Below are 19,291 nucleotides of genomic sequence, written 5' to 3'. Positions count from 1 at the left end.
AATGCACAACTTGTATCTGTCTCCTGGTAGGTCACTCTGACAGCTTGAAAGAAACCTGAGAAAGGCACGTTCTTCATGTATTAGTCATTACAGCTGCATTTTTATAAGAAATAACCCCACTTCCCTGCAGTCTCTGTAACACACTGCTTGCATCACGTGGCTCATCAGATGGTTCTCTCCCTCCATTCACTAAACTGTTTACTATATGCTGCATATTTGGGGAATAACCGGTTACTAGAAGGCTGAAGTTTTTTTTGTTTGTGAACTTATATTTTTGTGACCATCCTCTAATCCTCTTTGTTTTTTTTTTTCAGGAATTCCTACCATATTCATTATTACATGGACAGTAACAAGAATCATTTTAGAGGACACGGGGTAAGTTTATGGGGGAGAGAAAGCTTAAAGCCTCCAACTGTGCCTTTGCAATCCTTGCCTTGGATATGGTGGCGTTCATACATGGGTGATTTGCTGATCTGAAGGAAATGAGCACAGAACTGAAATTCCAGATAATGGTCATAAAGGGACAGGTGTTGAGGAGCTTTTCTGCACACTGTTTATGCTTCCTGTTTATTTGAAAAGCTCCAAGGGCAGGAGAGGGCAGAGATAGGTTATGACTAGTGTTACCCCTTGAGACCCACATTTAGAGCTGTGTGCCCTGGAAGTCAAAATAATGCTTAAAATAGTGGGGGTCCTTGGGTCCAGTGCTGCTGTGTAGTATGATGCTGGGTATTCTAATTTGTTAACTAGCAATGGAAGATTGAAATCTAGATAACATTGGGTATATTTAAATTACATTCCCAGAAGTGAAGCAATGCGACGTAAACGTAGGTAAGATGCAGGAAGTCAGGTAAAACTATGACTAACCAGAGCTAGGCCTGGCTCCTGGCTTGGGAAGGGGAATTGAAATAAGAATTTTGTAGGAAGGTCAGACTTGATGCTCCTGCTGGTGCCAGGAAGTGGAAGAACATTCCTAGCTAGTGAGACAAATGGTTTTCACACTCCTTTTTTTCAGCCTGACTTATATTTTTCAATTGACTCTGCAATTAAACTGAAAAATTTTGTCCTACAATAATTTCTAAGTTTTCTTTGCAAGACCTCTAACATGTAAACCGAAGGCCAACTACTTTTTCCTTTGTCATTGCGCTCACAGTTAGAGGAACTCTGAAGGGTGTTGCCCTTGCTTAAGATTAATCTTTCAGAGTGCTCGTTCTCAGACTATTTGGACAAAAAGTGCTGAGCTCACAGTGAAAATTAAATTTTCTTTTTTCCAGCCAAAGTTTCAGGTTTGGTCTCACATTTTTGTAAACCAGTTCCAGCCATCGGTAACCTAAATAACCCACAGGAATTATGTCATTCCAATTGTAGCTGTCAGTTGCTTTAGATCTTCCTGCTATCCAGAGGCTGGTGTGAAGAGTTTATTGGAAAAAGTGTCCTTCCACAAGGTGAAAATAAGCTTGGTTTACCTACAGACAATGTCCTCCGTGATGTCTAATAGTACAGTCTAGTGTGTCTAATGTTGTAGCTGATTTGCATAAGCATCTTAAAACCAGGGTAATAAAATTAAAAGCAGAAGATTGAATGCCAAATTCTAGGCTAGAGCAAGTGTTATTTCAGTGTGCTTTGGCTTGTATATAAGAAATACTTCTCCTCATAAGTTTTAGTTGCCAGATATTAATGTCAACATCATTTTCCCTCTTTTTTTATAGTTGCTGGGATACAAATGAGCATGGTGGTCCCTGGTGGGTTATACGAATACCAATTTTAATTTCTATTATAGTAAGTAAACTTTGAAGCATGAATTATAGATCAGTTCAGCATTGTGCAGTGCATATAGCCATTATTCTTTTCTGCTAGTTACAGAAAGGCAAGAATTCTGTTTTAATGAAAAGAAATTGCACTGTAGGAGAAATGTTAAACAGATGCCAAGGCCATTAAAATTTGTTGCCTTCAAAATTTATCTGCCTCCTATTAAATGAAAAATTGCTTTTATTTGTATGTTGTTCTTTCCTTAACATCTCTCCTGTTTATGAGCCTGGGGGAAGCAAAAATCTAATTATACTTTCCAATGAATTGCAGATTTGATTTTGCATGTAAATAGATAGCCCTGCAATTGAGAATCTGACATTATTGCAGCCATAAAAAACTATGACTGTGTATATCTTTCTTTAATTGGTAGCTTACTAGAATATATATTGCATATGAAGTATTTGCAAAACAGTATCATTTGAGAATGTTTCATTGGGCTTTTCCTATGTGGAACTCATTAGAACTACTGGAATAGCATAATAAAATTCCTATTCATTGTGATGATTGTGCAATTAAGTTTGGACATAATATACTGTGGTTTTATCTCTATTTCTGAAAACAGTCACAGTGTAAATTAATACATTGCAGATACACTTGTCTTATTTTTAACATTTTAGTCAGAAAAATTAGGACATTATTAGATTACACAACATTTCAAGAGCCCACACTATGTTTGGGCTTGCCTGCTGAAAATTATTTTGAGAGAACTTCCTATCATCTTCATCAGAGTGAATTCTACAGTGTTTAAAGAGATAGCAGAGTAGGCATATGTGTGAAATGACATAAGGTAAGGACTCACAGAAAAGATGTTTTGTGATATGAAGAAATTGGCATTCAACAGAACTACAGCAGGAAGATAATACGTGAACCTCAAAGGAGCTGGAAAATGGGGGATGGTCCAGAGTGAAGAAAATATGCTGAAAAATAAAAGCAGAACAAACCAGCTGGTGTTTACAGAAAGATGAATGTCTGTTCTCTGGATGTTCAATTTAAACAGCTGATAGGCAGCTAAGACTTCATGTGCCAGAAAGCTGTGCTTCTCCTAAGTCCTAGACCTGGAAACAGAAGTTATCCACGTCCTCGTTGCCAGACTTGCATTTCAGCTGGATCTTAGCAAAGACTGGGAAGGGGTTGTGATTTACGAAAATGGAGAACTAGTCAGTCAGCAAGTCCAGTGTATCATAAAACACGGAGCAGAGTCACTGTTTGAGGCAAATTAACTGTCGTTCTCCTTTTTTTCTTCAATGGTTCTATTACTGATTTGATACAAAGGAATTGTAAGACACAGGGAAATATTTTGCAAATGACCTTTTTTGGCTTACCAGGTACACATGTTTGGGATCTGCTGCCTCCTTCCAGATGTGTTTCTTCACTTAAACAGCATGTTTTAGATTTCAGAACAACTAAAGGGAGTCAAGTGATTCTACAGTGTGAACTGTGTGAAGCCAGTTACTTCTCCGATTAGATGATTCTTCAGCTGTTTGATCAACTGCATTTTGCATTTGAGAAGTTAAGTTGTGAAAGGGAGTTATAAAAGCAGTGATACTCACCCATTCCTGTTGGATAAGTAACATATGTTATTGGAGCACCGAACTACAACCAGAACGTCCATTGTGACAGCTAGGATGCCATGCAAACTTACTGCTGTGCAAAGGAGAGCATGCATTCATAGAGCAGGAATTGCTAGTGAAATGTCACTTAATATTGGTCATTGTTGAGTGAAAAACACTATGTTCATGGAAACATATTTTTTCTAGAAAAAATAGAAGTTGAAAATTCAAATCTTTGAATAATGAGTTTAGTGCTGCCTGCCATTCAGCAGTGAAAAGAGATCATTGCAAGTTCTTTGGACAGCTGTCGTGAAAGAGTCATGATGCTTCTCAATAGAAGTATGAGGTACTTACATCACACGGTGCCTTCAGTCTGCTTGGGAGTGTAACGTGACAAGACTCACAGAGAATGGTGACAAGGATGATCAGCAATAACAAATGACTTCAGCAGTAGGAAGGACATCTGTGTAAGTTATCAGTGAGGTGAGCACAGGAAAAATCTGAAGGAAGCTGAATTTCAGGAGAATAAAGGAGAGCAGAACACCTAAGCTGAGAACTCTGATTGACTGTCTCATGTAATGGCACGAAAGGAAGCCCAGAGTATGGCTGATATGGAAAATCTTTACGAGGAAGAAGAATGAAGAAAATATGAGTAGCATAGAGCCTGATTGTAAGGATGGTGCCATGAATATGCTTTAGAAAGACAGAGGAAATCAGGCAAAGGTTTTAAAGAACCATAGTTTAACTACATTGGATTTAACAGGAAATCTGCTCAATCTTCATGCCTTATTCACTGTCTTCCATTAATTTCTGTGTTAACTCCAAACATTTTCACTGCTTTCTATAAGGTTATTATCCAACAGTAAACAGTATTGTGAGAGAAAGTTCTGAAGTCACTTCTCAAAGCGGGGGTGGCTTCTGTTAACTCAGTGTGTCAGAAACATTCCCTGGTGCCTCCTCCTGGCAATTTTTGCTTGAGAAAAATTATTTGGCAGACTTCCATGCTTCGAGCTGTGTGTATTTCAGAGTTATTTAATTGGGAGTGACTATTCCAAAGAGTTAATGTGGTGTCACCCGTATTCACCATTTAGCAAAGGCCTCCGCAGCTGCCTTCTCCATACCTCCACTTGCATAAACTGCCCTCATTTGGGCAGGAATGATGTTCAGGTGGAAACAAGATTTCTGTCACCTCAGAGTAACTGAGAAATGTTTGTCTTGTTATCTCACATTGCAGGGAGTGTAAGGGACTAAATAGCAAGAAAGAAGCGAAGTGAAGACAACTTTAAATTCTACATGCCCAGGCAATGTGTTTAGACTCAAAAATTATTGTCAGAGGAAGCCAACCAGAAGCAAAGGGTACCAGCAGCATCTTGCTGTTACTCCACTAAAGAGGCATCATTTGTCATCAGTGTCTTGCAGTTTCTCTGGATTCACATTATTTTCTCATTTTTCTGTTCTCAGATGTTCATTAAACAGTATATACTTATTCTATTTAGACACATTATGCTCAAATGATGTTATGGGACTGAAAAGCCACAATACTAAATATAAAATTCCAGGGCACTTCTTCTTTCATATTTTATTGAAATATACTGTTCTAAATCAGATATATCCCATAATGGATTTTAATAAATGATCAACTCAATAATAATCTTAGATAAATTAATTGACAATTGTAGTAATTCAGTGGCAGTTGCCACATTTAGATCTTAATACCCAGTTTCAGCTGGCTGGATTCACAAGCTCAGTAGTGCCAAGGACTGTTACAAGCTCCAATCAAGAATGTATTTTTTTCATTGATCCAAGGTTATGCTTACAGACAGAAGGGTGTGTGCTTGAAAACAGACTTAAAAGTAACACATGAGTGTCAGTCAAGAATATGAGTCACTGAGTGTAGTTTTGCAGATTATTTGATGCTTCAGAAACCAAGCAGATAACAGATTATTCTGTTATAGTAGAAACTAGGGATGCCTGTGAAGAAGTCCCTTTGCAAATAGAGGATAAAGATTTTTTGTCCTTCTTCTATTTTGTGGCTAACAAATATATAATTAAATTAAAGCTCTCTCCTTAGCCACTAATACTGGCTTCAGTGCATATCACAAACTAAATGTATATCCCTTGGTCTGTACACTCTGTTATGGCAAGTCTGTAGACACGACCAGCAATAACAGGCTTTTGCCTGTTACTTTTATAGGAGACTTCATCCTGGAAAACTTCTAAGTCATCATCTGCATGAAAAATGTATGTTAAGTTCAGTAAATCCATATATTTTCTAACATGTCTAATTTTCCTAATTTTTATTTAATACCTGTCAGTTCCTGTCACTTCCCTTCACCTGTCATTTCTAACAAATTATTAAATACAGAGGGGCATGAAGTGGTAATGACCATAGTTTGTTTATTAACCTCATAAATTGTAATGGGTATGTCAGAGAAGACACAGACATTCATTGAAGCTGAAAAGCTTACAGCCCAGTTGTTAAGACTGCAAAAAGAAAAGTTCCAACAATACATCAAGGCAGAGACTATAGGTTTATAGCAGTGAGGCAGTGGGTACCAAACCTCCCGGTTCTGGGCTTCGAGGTGGGGTTAGTTAAAAACAATAAAATGCTCATTTTCACAGTGACAAAACGTTTTTCTCTAGGTTGATTTCTTCTGAAATGTGTGCATTTGATGCAGCTTTTATGTAGCTGTAGTTTTCAGCTCACATTGCTGTGAAGGTGTGGATTTGAAGTGTTCCCTCCCTTTAGTATGGGCATGATATATTTAGTGTGTTATTTTCTATACCACACCAAACAGTTCAGCACCAGAAGGGCTGGTGAACACAAGATGCCAAAAGCCAAGGATGAAGAAATAATGCAAGTGAGACATAGAATCTACTAAGCTTTATACTTCAATTTGCTAGATTGACCAGGGTCTGATCACAACTTTTGTTATGCCAGTGCCTATCCATGAAATAAAATCTGAAATAAAATGATACTGCTGTGCTATCTCAAAGGGCCATCACAAGATTTAGGCTGCAGGGATCCACTTCCTTCAGTGATAATATCTCCATCAATATCCATGACAGATACCTGTGAGAGGGTCTTTTAATGCTTGATTGAAGTGGACAGATCACCTGTGCAACAATCTCTTTCTGTCATTCAGACAGAAAATATTAAAAGTTAAGGCAAGAAATAATCAAAACTTCATATGGGAGTCACCTTTTCCTTGTGGATCCACATGACAATTTAGGACAACGCTTGGTTGCATCAAATCACATCAGATGTCCCACCCTGCTAGGAAACCTGTCTTCAGCTGAGATTTTGGAAGGAAGGGATTTCTGGAGGCAGGTGTGGGACAACTGGGGCTTTCAAAGGCTTTTGCCAGCCAGACTAGAACTGGTGGCCATGCAAAAGGGTGCTGAACATAACAAACCTGGTGAGGCCAAACACAGACAACAGGTTTGACCATGTAGAACTCGATGTTTTCTGGCAGGAGGAACACAACACCCACCACTGAGCTGATTTGTCTGACTTTATAAGCATTTTTTTGTGCCGTGTATTGAGCAGAGTGGGCAGAAATAACCATTATATTTGTTTTCTTTTTCAGGTGAATTTTATACTCTTCATTAGTATTATAAGAATCTTACTGCAGAAGTTAAGATCTCCAGATGTTGGAGGAAATGACCAGTCACAGTACAAGTGAGTTGTATTTCTAGATACTATATACAGAACCAAAATAACCTCTGTAAGATTTCCTCTGCTGAAACCTACTACCAACAACTGCTGTGAAACTATAATTGCATTTAATTCATAAGTACTTTTAGATGTGGTTTAATAAAGATTTTATCACTATGATGGAATAGAGAAGAACATAAATTGTATATCAAACAAAATTTACTTTAAAATATGCAATTTCATTAAGACCAACAAACTATTTTGTTGTACTGTTTACATGTCTTCTAAGAGCTGGAAAGAAGTTATGTTGTTCCCAAAAAGTAAAAAGTGAAATACAACGTTTTGTGTTCATTTAGAATAGCTTCTTTATTTTCTTAGAGGAAAACAAGTGTTTCTGATTTAGATCAGCTTCACTTCTGTTTAGGCTTTCTTCTTTTGTGTTTTGGTTTGAACATCAAATCCTAACATTCATTGTTTCCACAGCCTTAGAATCAAGCAGTATTGGGAGGCAATTTAAATACATTGTTAAAATTGGATTTGTTCTGTATTACATTGCCATATTACTTGTTGTTTATTATAATAGCTGCTGGATACTGTAATCCAGAATCAAGAGTCTGTTGTAATAAGTCTTATTTTAAAGCCCAGATACAGACAGAGAGTTTAACACTTCAGGATGTTAATATGATATTTCAATGATTAATCCTGACTTGAGCACTGAAAATTCAAAATCATGGAAGTGGCCTTTGAAAATGTGCTCCTGGATAACACCTCTTCTTCATTTCAAAAATACTGAATTCCTGTCCTAAAAGCAGATCATACATGGTGTGCTAAAGTAAAGCATATCTCTAAAGCCAGAAGAACTAGGACTTCAAGTGTTTTGTAAACAACATGACACATGAAATGCAGAAAGAGAAGAATGCTGATGTGCCGTGGAAAAGGTGTCACAAGCAGGTTGACATGACGCTTTTCGTTGTAGGGCCACAAGAGTCCTTTTGTGTTTTCTGCTTGAATTAACTAAACATGTGGGAGAACCACATCAACCTAGATGAAATTATGCAGTCACCACATTATTATTTAGCACAATGACCAACCTGTGGTTTGGAAATCCCCTCAAGTTTACTCCTTGTGATAGGAACTTTACTTTGGTTTCCCTGTGGTATTTATGCATTGTAGGAAAATGGGGCATTCCCTTCCTATCAGTCCCATTGTTTTCCACAGTTTACTGTAGCACTTCATTGGAAAAACTGTTCATTAATAGCAGCCTTGTCCTTCATTATCCAGCACTGTGAATTCTTTGCTCTTACCATTTGATTGCCTGATTAAGTTTGGATTGGATGGTCTTTAGCTGATACCCATGGGAACAGTAGATCAACCTCCTCAAGAAATGCTGCATCTACAGAGCAAATTAAAGGTCTGGAAAGCTCGTTATTCAAAATGAAAATGCATTTTCTAAAATGCAGAGAATAGGCTGTTTTATCTGTCCTTTTCCTTCACTAAAACATAAGTGCAGTATAGAGAAAGTAACATCAGCTAGACAAATATTATTAAAACAAGAATGGAGTGAAAGTGAGCAAGGAGTCTAAAATGAATACTACTCTTGCAATTCACCATTTTTCTTCCCTTCTTTCCCCCTTGCTTGTACCTGTTTCCATCCTTTCTGCTGCTTGTTTTACTTTCACAGCGGATAAGGTTAAGTTCAAATAAAATCAGTTTTCCATTTCACTTCGGAAACTGGGAAATTTGCTTCCATCATCATCTCCCCTAGTTGCAAATGAATTTCTTCTGCTAAGGAAATCCTATTTGTCCCACTTACTGGTATCACCTTTAGATGTGAGTGTTTTACTATTCTTGAGAAACTCTGCTGTCAGAACTGATTTTTTCCACATAAACAGATGCAGCGTCTGGGACTTTATGGACAAAGCAAGGCCATGAAGACTGACATAGGAAAAATAAAACTGCCTGAAATACCTTGAGTTTTCGGTTAAAATAAGTGAATTCATGACAGCATCATTTCATTGTTGAATCAAGTTATATTCACTGAGACAGTGATTAATTACAGGACTCAACATTATAATTTCTTCAATTTGATCTGATACCAGACATCCATAATCATGCATGACTGGCCCTGCATAATATATTAAACTGATGTTATTAGAGTGAAATAAGTGACAGATAAGGAATAATTGGCAATTCATCATTTCAGTGGTTTCACAGTTTGTCAGAGCTGCTCTGCTTAATAACTAAACTTCTTCCTTAACTTCAGTGTCTTAGGGTGAAACGTGTTATGTAATCAACATTAAACATTAGTTAATGATATCTACTTAATACCATCAGTATAGTTATGAGATTTTAGTATTTGGGGATAAACCTGAAATGACTAATGAAAATCTCACAAATGACATTATTCTGGGTTACATTTCCTACGTATCATTCGCATACTGTGTATGTGCAATATACAGACTCAACATATGGTTGCTCATTTAAAGGAAATTATTTAATTTCAAGAGAGAAATTTTAGATTTTACCTCCCAAACAAGAGGATCTGTCAGTATGTCTTTGGAGAAAGGCGTTAGTCCTTTCTACTGTAAACCCTTTATGCCATGTAAGAAATACCTTGTGAGATCTGACGGCAGCTCACGCCTATTTGCTGAATGTGGTCCCATGGAATAACGCAGTAAAACCTCACCCCAAAACCCGTGCCATGAAACCAGGCTGGGGGCTGGATGTGCGTCAGAGAGACAGAGCAGAGAGCAGGTCCTACACCCTGCTGCTGTCCAGGGGCAACTGAAAAATGCTCTTTGTTTTGCTGAGAGGCCCTGCAGCCCTTTGCTGGCTTTTGGAAGAGTGTGAGGTCAGAAAATTCAATGTAATGTGGAACTGCACATGTTAATTGATGAGGTTACTATGTGGCTAATCTCATAGCAAGCCTGAAACACAAACAATTTGCAATAAGTGAGTCTTACTAAGACTGTTTATAAATCTGAAGTCATATGAGGTTTATGTAAATGACATTGCATCTAAATAAAATGAGAGCTTATCACTAACTCCAGCTTTTTTATTTACCCAGGAGGCTTGCAAAATCCACGTTGTTGCTTATTCCGTTGTTCGGAGTTCACTACACTGTGTTTGCTCTGTTCCCTGACCGCAGTTCCAATAATTATAAAATAATCTTTGAGTTGTGTTTGGGATCTTTTCAGGTAAATTCAAAACTTTTTATTCAAAAGAAGTTTTATTGACCTAGGTGGGTGCTGCCTACTAACTAAGGAATATTGTCTTTTTTCCAGGGGTTGATTGTTGCAGTCCTGTATTGTTTTCTGAACAGTGAAGTAAGTGTCACCTTTCCTACTGAGGATGTTAAATGTTGTTCTCAGCCCCTACAATTGTGTTCTGATACATTAAGCTGTTTTAGAAGGATGTTTGCATTCCTATCTGTAGAATAAATATTTGGCAGTTTCTACTCAACGGGAGAAATTAGTGTATTTGGGTGAAGAGTTAAGAGCTGTTTGAAATCTAATTCCTTGCAAACCGAGGTGTTAGTAAATGTGTCTTCTGTCATTTAACATGAATCTATTTCTACCTCTGTCAGAAGCAATGTGGATTGTGCAATTGAGGTGCAGCAATCTAGAAATTTATCCAAAACTTGAAAAAACATTTAATAAGTGTTTAAGGGTAATCTGCCAGAACAACAGCAGATTTTCAGAAGTGCTCAGCATGTAGCAGCTCTCCTAATCTCAACTGAGGAAGACGCAAATAATTCCTTTTGGTGTCAGCCACTTTTTAAGGTAGAACATACATGAAACAGCATGCAGTGTCTGACAGGAGGAACCTGTGTGAAGAAGATGCTTGCACAGGGAATCGACATGCAGGTGTCCTGAGTGCTATTCTGGTCTTTGATATTCAGGAGATGCATAATTTTGGGCTAATCATTTGATTCTGTGCTTTAAGTACATGTGATTAATAGCTAGATATCAAAAGCTAATGTTGCAGCACAAGTGATACAAAACCGATTTTGAAAGTGGCCTTGGGACATCTCCTCAGACAGTGTAGGCACAGTCTTCACTTCAGTTTTGTAATCTTTGATTTGGTATCCTAGAGGGAAGGGATGCCATCCAGAGGGACCTTGACAGGCTTATGAAGTGGGTCCATGTGAACCTCATGAAGTTCAGCAAGTCCAAGTGCAAGGTCCTGCACCTGGGTCAGGGCAGTCCCCAAAATCAGGGACGAATAGATTGAGAGCAGTCCAGCAGAGAAGGACTTGGTGGTAACTGGGGGATGAAAAATTGGACATGAGATGGCAATGTGCCCTTGCAGCCCAGAAGACCAGTCATATCCTGCATTGAAAGAAGCGTGGCCAGCAGGTCAAGCTAGGTGATTGTCTTTTAGTACCAGAGTGACATGGACCTTTTGGAGTGAGTTCAGAGGAGGCCACAGAAATGATCAGAAGGCTGGAGCAGCTCTCCTGTGAAGAGATGCTGAGAGAGTTGGGGTTGTTCAGCCTGGAGAAGAGAAGGCTCCAGGGAGACCTTATTGTGATCTTTCAGTATAAGGACTGGGGATTACAAGGAAGACGGAGAAAGACTTTTTAGCAGGGCCTGTAGTGACAGGACAAGGGGGTACACTTTTAAAGTGAAAAAAGGTAGATTTAGATTGCAAGTAAGGAAGAAATTTTTTCTATGAGTGTGATGGAGACACTGGAACAAGTTGCCCAGTGAAGCTGTGGATATTCCAGCACTGGAAGTGTTCAAGATTGCATTGGATGGGGCTTTGAGCAACTTGATCTAGTGATAGAGGTCCCTACCCATGGCAGGGGGGTTGGACTAGGTGACCTTTAAAAGTCGGCCAACTCTATTCCTACAGGTCCCCATTTGACAGCAAATAAACATGGAAAGGTTCCTCACATAAAAGAACATTTTGTTGTGCATTTTCATTTTAACACAGGTGCAAGGGGAGCTGAAAAGAAAATGGCGGAGTTTGTGCTGGAAACAGACAGCAGGCAGAGATTACAGATTCCACAGCTCGTCGATTTCTCGAAATGGATCAGAAAGCGTTTCTCAGCTCCACCGGAATTCAAGGGCTCAGTCATTTATGCAGACAGAGACCACCATGATATAAATCAGCTAGTTCTCCCAGGACATGAAAAACTGTGGGATATATCATTCATTATGCAGCTTGATGTGATATTTTATAAAACATACAGTTTAGTGCTTTGCTTTTGTACATGTTGATATTTGGGAAATTGGTTTGTGCAACCAACTAGTTGATAACAGAGAGGCCTGCCCCATGGATGCTTTCTGGGTTTTTGGGGTTTTTTTTAATGGTATCCATATTCATTCTGATGTTCTGTTGCCATTTATGAGCCATAACTATACAAAAACTCATTTACTATAATGGTCCATTTACCCTCCAGCATGTCTACAAGATAGATGTATGGTATCCTGTTCAACGCAGACTGCTTTGGTATGTGTTGAAAAGGCTGAGATGGGAAACAAGAAAATTTCTTACACTTTATTTATACTTTAGGAAACATTTATTTCCTTGAGCATTCAGAAATTCTCTCCTAATTATGGAAAACAAGATAAAAATAAAGAACTGTAAGAATATAATTAACCACACTGGGAGTTTAGTGTGCTAATCCAGGAAATTGTTAACGTTATTTATACAGAGGGAAAAAAGTTAGTACTTCTTGGCTAATTGTATAGATTTCAGGTATTACTTTCTACAGAGTTTTATTCCAATCCTGTTTTTCCTTTCAGAAGTGCTTGGGTTAATGTTTAGGTGCAGAAAGTAGGGCTACCTTTGCAGTCCATATAGAACAGGCTATGTAATAATTTTGACTAAACCATGAGCATTTTCCAATAGAGCAATTGCAATCACCAATTGTTCTCTTCTGTTTAAAATCAGAGATTTGTGTTGATCTTTTGTTAAACAATTTTCTGAAGAGGTGCTTTATTGCTAGAGCAGTCTAGCCTAGGATAAACAGCCTTGGATAGCATATTACCCACTGAAAGTAGCATTTTTATATAATATTTTCATTGAAATGTGTCCCTAGAACTACATACTTGGCAGCTAAAACAAGGAATATTGCAATAAAGTTACAACTCCCATTTAAGGAATAATGTAAATTCTTTTTGCTTAGTTTTATTCTGTATCTGTCTGAGCTGATTTAAAATTTAATCCTGACCATGACTCCAGCAAAAAAAAAAGTTAGACAGAATCCCTAAAAATTACCATAAAAGGCATAAATAGAAGGTATTCTCAACAACACCAAGGCCCTTATGGAGCCACTTTGTAAAAAAAAGAACAAAAAAATACATGGAACTGACAGATTCTTATAAATATATACAGAACATTTTCTCTTTTTAAAAGAAATAGGCCAAATGATGTTTACTTCCCAGGTCAAGTTTAGCCATGTCCATTCTAAATAGCAAGTGGGAATAATACATATTTGCATTAATTCCTCTGATCCATAAATGCACTTGCCCTGATATTTCAAATAACAGACTGTATGGAGCTGGCAGGATCCAAAGTCCAGCATATTGCCAGGTAAAGGGAAGAACAGCAGCAAGGGCAGGTCTTGGCAGGCTTGCACATACATTCTTGAAAATATTACCAGTACTGGGAATATTGCTGGCAGTCACCAAAGGGTCCATACATTACTTGGTCTGATTTAATTTAGCTAGTTATCAGTCAAACACAATTTATTTTAATGGGAATACCCAGGAGTGATGCAAAGTTATGTGAGACCAAAGAGTCTCCATGGTTCACGTGAGTACTGCAAAACACGTATTATAATTCTGTAAATGTTACATGACACTAAACTTTACAAAGTACTTATCATTTGAGTTAAACAATAATCACTTGACAAATTGTTACTTTGCCTAATTTGACTTCAAAGAAGCTGTTGACCACCTGCAGTCATTCAGTGTTTTGTGCTGTCACTTGGTGAAGTTAACTATGAGGCTCTGCAGTGAAATAGGCTGCCCCGTGACAGTCCCATGGGGTCTAAAGATAAGCCCTACACCTCTTTAAATTAAATATATTCCCAAAAGTTTAGACTCAGAAGCCACTGTTAAATTCTAGTATTTTTCCTGGATCACTGAACAACCTTGTCAACAATTTTAATTGCAAATATATGGAGACATATTGGAGCTTTGAGGGCTGCTCCTATACCTAAACTAAATACATCTGTGCCCTCTAGGCTTCTTTGTATGACGTGGCATTGGGACTGTTCAGTTCCCTGAGATGTGATGTGCAGGTTGTATTTTTTTCCCCAGATTTCTAGGATAGAAAGGCACGCTTGACAAGCGTTCAAGTGTACTCATCTTTGTGTTCAAGGGAGGTTCTTTGACTGAGCTGGCACATAGAATGATCGTATAAAAATAGAGATTTCAAGCAATCAGTTCCGTCAGTCTCTTCTGAATCATGCATCATGCATCACCAGTTATATGTGTTTATAATTCACTGTATCCTAGAGCAAACTATCATTGTTCTAATTGGGTGAGCATGGAGAAAACCTGTATCTCTGGGTTATAAGACAGAAAAGCTTAAATAAGAAAACACATTTTAAGTTGCAATGGAAGAGCATAGTTTCTTTTAACAGGGCACAGATGCATTTGGACTTGATTCTACTTTTCTTGGAGGGAGTAATGCCATATGAGAGGATGAAGTTGCACCAGTGGGAGAACACAGATGGAATCATTAAGTTTGTAAAGGACTATGTGGGTATACAAAGAATGCCACACAAGGGAGAGAGGTGCTGCAAATATTTTTCTTTCAAACCAATGAAAAGCGCAGTACTTTGTAGAACCTCATTCCCCTGTTAAAAATCATGGAATCGAAATACAGAAAATTTGTTTTCTGTGAGACAATTAAACTTCATAACGCTTTGTGCAAGCATTTCAATGTCAGTGAAGGCCTCGAGGGCACTGTGCTCACTTATTTCCACTGCCGGAAAAGTCTGATTTCCAAATAATTTTATGCAAAGTTACAGCATCAACTCCCTCATCACCTGTTTAACTTTCGGCTGCTTTTTCACACACAGATAGATACACATCATAATAAAATATAGGTAAATTCTGCAAAACAGCCTGGCAGATCTAGTACTTGATCAATCTCTTTATGACACCAGAAACAAGAGAGCTTCTCATGGCTTTGTCTTTATTTGCATTTTTCACAGGGGTGTGGAGTTAAACACTTCTGCTCTCTGCTGTGGTGACTCTAAGAGTCAAAAGAACAATGCAAGCAAACATTTGACCTTCTGTTACCCCTAAACTTAGTTCTTGCTCATTCCTGCAACACCAGTGGAGGAGGTAGAGGCAGGAAGACAAGTGTCACATAATTCTCCTCCATTTATTCCTTTACTGCCTTTCTCTGGTTGCATCAGGGTCCAAACTGAGTTGTAAAGTCTTCAGAGCAGGAAATCTGTTTTTTCATTGCCACTGGAAAGCCAGTAGCACATCATGTAAAGTTACCAAGCAAGAATGATAATAGAATTCACTCTCATACTGCGGTTAATTGTTGTAGTTTCCTTGGAGCTGCCAGGGTGGCACTGCTCATCCTGAGTGATTTTTATCAGCATTACCTGCTGCTGATGCATGAGGGACACAGTGACAGATTACTCTCCGGTTGCTAACTATAATCAAAATCTGAAAACATAGCAAGCATTGACTTTAATTTTCCTCTGCAGAGCCAATTTCAGCTGCGTGCTTGATAAACTCAGGTGAAATTCATCTGCCCTGGTTTCCTTATCTAAAAGCTGGATGTCTGTCTCTGAGCTAAAGATTCTTCTTAAGTGCCTTCTATAGTTGTCACATATAGGCACTAATTGAAGATGAATCATCTTATGTTTAGCTGAGCATCTAAGGTAGGTAAGCTGCATCACCTTTTTCCCTTTACTTACTATAAAATGAGCCCAGGGTAGCTGGCTAGTACTTAGATTTCTCACTCTACATCTAAAATTAGGCAAGATGAATCCCTCCAGAAGAGGCCATTCAGTTATCTGGCTAATATTACCCAGATAGTCCTTTTTAAGCCAAGTAACTTGGGTTGGCCAAAGTTCTCCAAGAGATGTGCAGGATGCTTCAAAAGTTCATGCAGTGAAGGATCCTTCAGTCTATTAGGGTGTCCCTGTGGTTGACTGCCTTCTGTGGTAAAGCCTAATGTGCTGTTTTGATTTGCCTGCCTTCAACTTTTAACAATTTTGTCTTGTTTCAGATTAGGTGTTTGGCTTTTTGTCTTCTGTAGAGGGGCTATGCACTAAAACAAAATCCTTTAGACTACCAGCAATTTTCTTAATGTGAAATCTCTTGAAAGTCACTCTTCAAATCATGTCTTGATTTCCTCTCCCCAGAAAGTAACATGTCAAATATTTCGAATTCTGACAGTGAGGCATTTTCTAAATATTCCTCCTGATTCTTTTCTGTGCCAGGTTCCATTGGCCAAGAGAAGTAAAGAAAGTATTTCAGCATCTTCTCCTTCAGGAGTGCACATACCATATTTCTCACTCCCACTTGCATCTCACCTGGTCATACCTTTGAAATCTTTGACTTTATGTGGTCATTTTAACTGACCTGGAGCTGGCTAGTGACATGCAATGAGATTATTGATGGCCTGTTTTTTGCCATATAAACTAGTACCATTTTAACTATGTTGGCCTTGGTGTCTGTGTCAGAGTTTGCAAAATCACCTCAGGAATGTGGAGAGCACCCTTTTAGCTGTTGAAAGCAGTGCTGGCTTTCATGAAATCTGAAGAATTTGACATGTATTTAAGTACTCTATACAGGAGTGTGTGAGAGCCCGACAGGCTGCATCTGAGCAGCACGGTGATGGGTGCTGCAGGTAGCCAGCGGAGGAACCACCCAGTTTTAGCATACACTGGAACTGGACTGCAGAGGCAATCACTGACTGGTGGTGAAAAGCGTTACAAAAAGCCTCCTACGGTCAATCTGGAGGCAGTCTGCCCCATTCTGTAGCATCTGCTTCGAGTCCTGGTGCACCCAGACAGGCATCCTTCTGCCTTTGACATGGTGAAGAGGAGAGGTACAGACCCTCAGCAAAGCACAGAGTCTGTCTGGGGTGTCTTTATGAAACAAGGCATTGCCAGGTGCACAAATCTCATACTCCATATGTAAGGACTAAGATGGGTCACTTGCATTATTTGTCTTCTATTTTTGTGACTTTAATAGTCATCTTCTGTTGACTGTGAGTTTGCCCATTTCAGCAAAGCAATTGTGAAAAAAGTCCAAATCCACATTTTACAGGTTTTTTTCAGACATCTCCAATTAAAAAATCAAACATTAAATGTGTCTGATAAAAAGGAAGAACTGCCAAGTAACCTGCAGAGAAAGCTGCTACCTATATAATGGTTATTGTCCAAGCAATTAGTGTCTGTGCAGAGGGATACAGGAAATACTTTTACTAACAAAAGTACCTTCACAGTACCATGAGTGCCTATATAAGCTGTGGGCTGTCAGTACTACTCTGACATAACCAAATAGCAGAAGTTAGTATGCAGTGCTGTTCGGTTGATGAGAAAACAATACTAAAATAATAATAATGTGTTATAACATGTATGTTACAAGAGTAAATCGAGATAACATTTAAAAGGAGCATTCTGTGATATGGTTTAGCCAGTCTGTGTTGGACCTGGTTCTGCCCAATGATAACAGCATGTAGTCAAATCTAAGTCAGTAACATTTCCGTTGTCAGATAAACCGGTGGCTGAAATGTCCCAACCCCTTTTATTTCCCAAAGCGCTGTAGTAAGTTTATGATAACCTGCAGCTTTTTTTTTTTCCTGGCACATTATTATGAGTATTGTTCTGAAATTCTCTTTTGTCGTCTCTATCAATAACTTTTTATGTGTTGAGTATGGTAAAAATTAAAGATGATGTAAATGAATGTGATTATTTTTTACAAAATGTACAGACTATGATATTGTATAGATTAAAGTGTGTAAATAGATTTCTTTTTCATACTGTAATGCACTATATGTTTCTTCTGGTTTTGCTTTTTTGTTCTTTTCTGTTTTCAGTTTTTAATGTCATGTACCTAACAGCCTTCTCTGAGATGTTATATATAAAGCTGTGAACAAATAAGCGTTTACATCTTTATGCTATTAGAGATAATAGTACTTAATAACACCATAATGGACTGAAGAGGAATCAGAGATTAAAAATTTTAGAGGTTTTGCACAGAACTTCTTTCATTTATGTGATTTATGTATGTATGAGATGTACTAACAAACCATATTTTTAAAAATTACAATGGTCCTCCTGCCTTGGCACCACAGGGTTCCTCAGCAATGTGATTAAACTTGGATTGTATTGAATGGAAAAGGAAAGGCTGAGGCTGCTCCTGCCATGGGAAGGGACAGGGGGAAGAGACAGAGCAGGGCAAGGCTGGCAGTGGTGGCTGCTAGTGGGGCCAGCGAGGAAGGTGAGCTCATGCAGGAGGAGGTGGCACCTTATGGGGCAGCGTATGTCCCCTGGCAGCAACACCCAGCAGGGACAAAGGACAGACTGCTGTTGGCTGTCCCTCATGGACCATGGAATGTGTCCCCTTCTCCGTGTATCTATAGTTATCACACAAGCCACATCTCCAGGAAGGGTCTTCTGACCATTTGAGAGACCTGAACTCTCATCCTCTCCCACCTTGTGTGTGTGCCTGTGTGAGCTGCCTGTCAGTCTGTCCTTGCCCACATGCTCGTTCTCCCTCCCCCATTGCTACCTGGGTACCTCCACAACCAGATCACCTTGACTTCTGCCAGTGAGCTGCTCTAGGGCTGAGGAGCCTGAACGTGCAGCAGGACCAGGTGAGCAGGGACGCTGGTAACCGGACTGATTCCCATCAGTGCTAGTGAGTCTGACTCCTGTCAAATGCAAAAAGTGGATCCCTTTAAAAAATGCTGGATAATTTTAACACTATCAATGCTGACAGACTCCTGTAGCTAGAGAAATGGATGTTCCCAGAACAAAGGCAAGAGTCAGCATATTGGGGAGGAGAGAGAGTACGGGAGACTGCACTCAAAAAACAGTGTAAGAAAGCAAATTATTACAATTTCTGCTTGCTTGTGCAAGGCAGGTTCACCTGCAGGAGTCTCCTTTCAGCTCTGTACCTGTAACCACTGGCCCACAGGCAGGCTTGAATAGAGCACAAAGCTCCCAGTTTTCTCTGGTTGTAGCAAGGAGCTTCTAACTGGGGCATTTAGAAAGGTAAAGATCAGTGCCTGGGATAGTGAAACTGTTAGAAAGATGCATTCCCCTCCCCTCCTCTCCATG

The 19,291-nt window shown here is 38.9% G+C and overlaps 1 protein-coding gene across 2 annotated transcripts in view; it reads left to right on the top strand.

Moving 5' to 3' along the window:
• Positions 1-13,323, top strand: part of VIPR2 (vasoactive intestinal peptide receptor 2) — a 55,094-nt gene extending 41,771 nt beyond the window's left edge. For both annotated transcript variants that reach the window (XM_065050482.1, XM_005498558.4), the window contains exons 8-13: positions 315-375; positions 1,707-1,776; positions 6,947-7,038; positions 10,082-10,211; positions 10,299-10,340; positions 11,953-13,323. In XM_065050482.1, coding sequence (XP_064906554.1) covers positions 315-375; positions 1,707-1,776; positions 6,947-7,038; positions 10,082-10,211; positions 10,299-10,340; positions 11,953-12,126 — 569 coding nt within the window. In that variant the 3' untranslated portion in view covers positions 12,127-13,323. The remainder of the gene's footprint in view (positions 1-314; positions 376-1,706; positions 1,777-6,946; positions 7,039-10,081; positions 10,212-10,298; positions 10,341-11,952) is intronic.
• The last annotated feature ends 5,968 nt before the right edge of the window (positions 13,324-19,291 follow it).

The sequence above is a fragment of the Columba livia genome, chromosome 2 (assembly GCF_036013475.1).
Source record: "Columba livia isolate bColLiv1 breed racing homer chromosome 2, bColLiv1.pat.W.v2, whole genome shotgun sequence".
Lineage (NCBI taxonomy): Eukaryota > Metazoa > Chordata > Aves > Columbiformes > Columbidae > Columba > Columba livia.
This window is presented reverse-complemented; position numbering and strand designations above follow the sequence as displayed.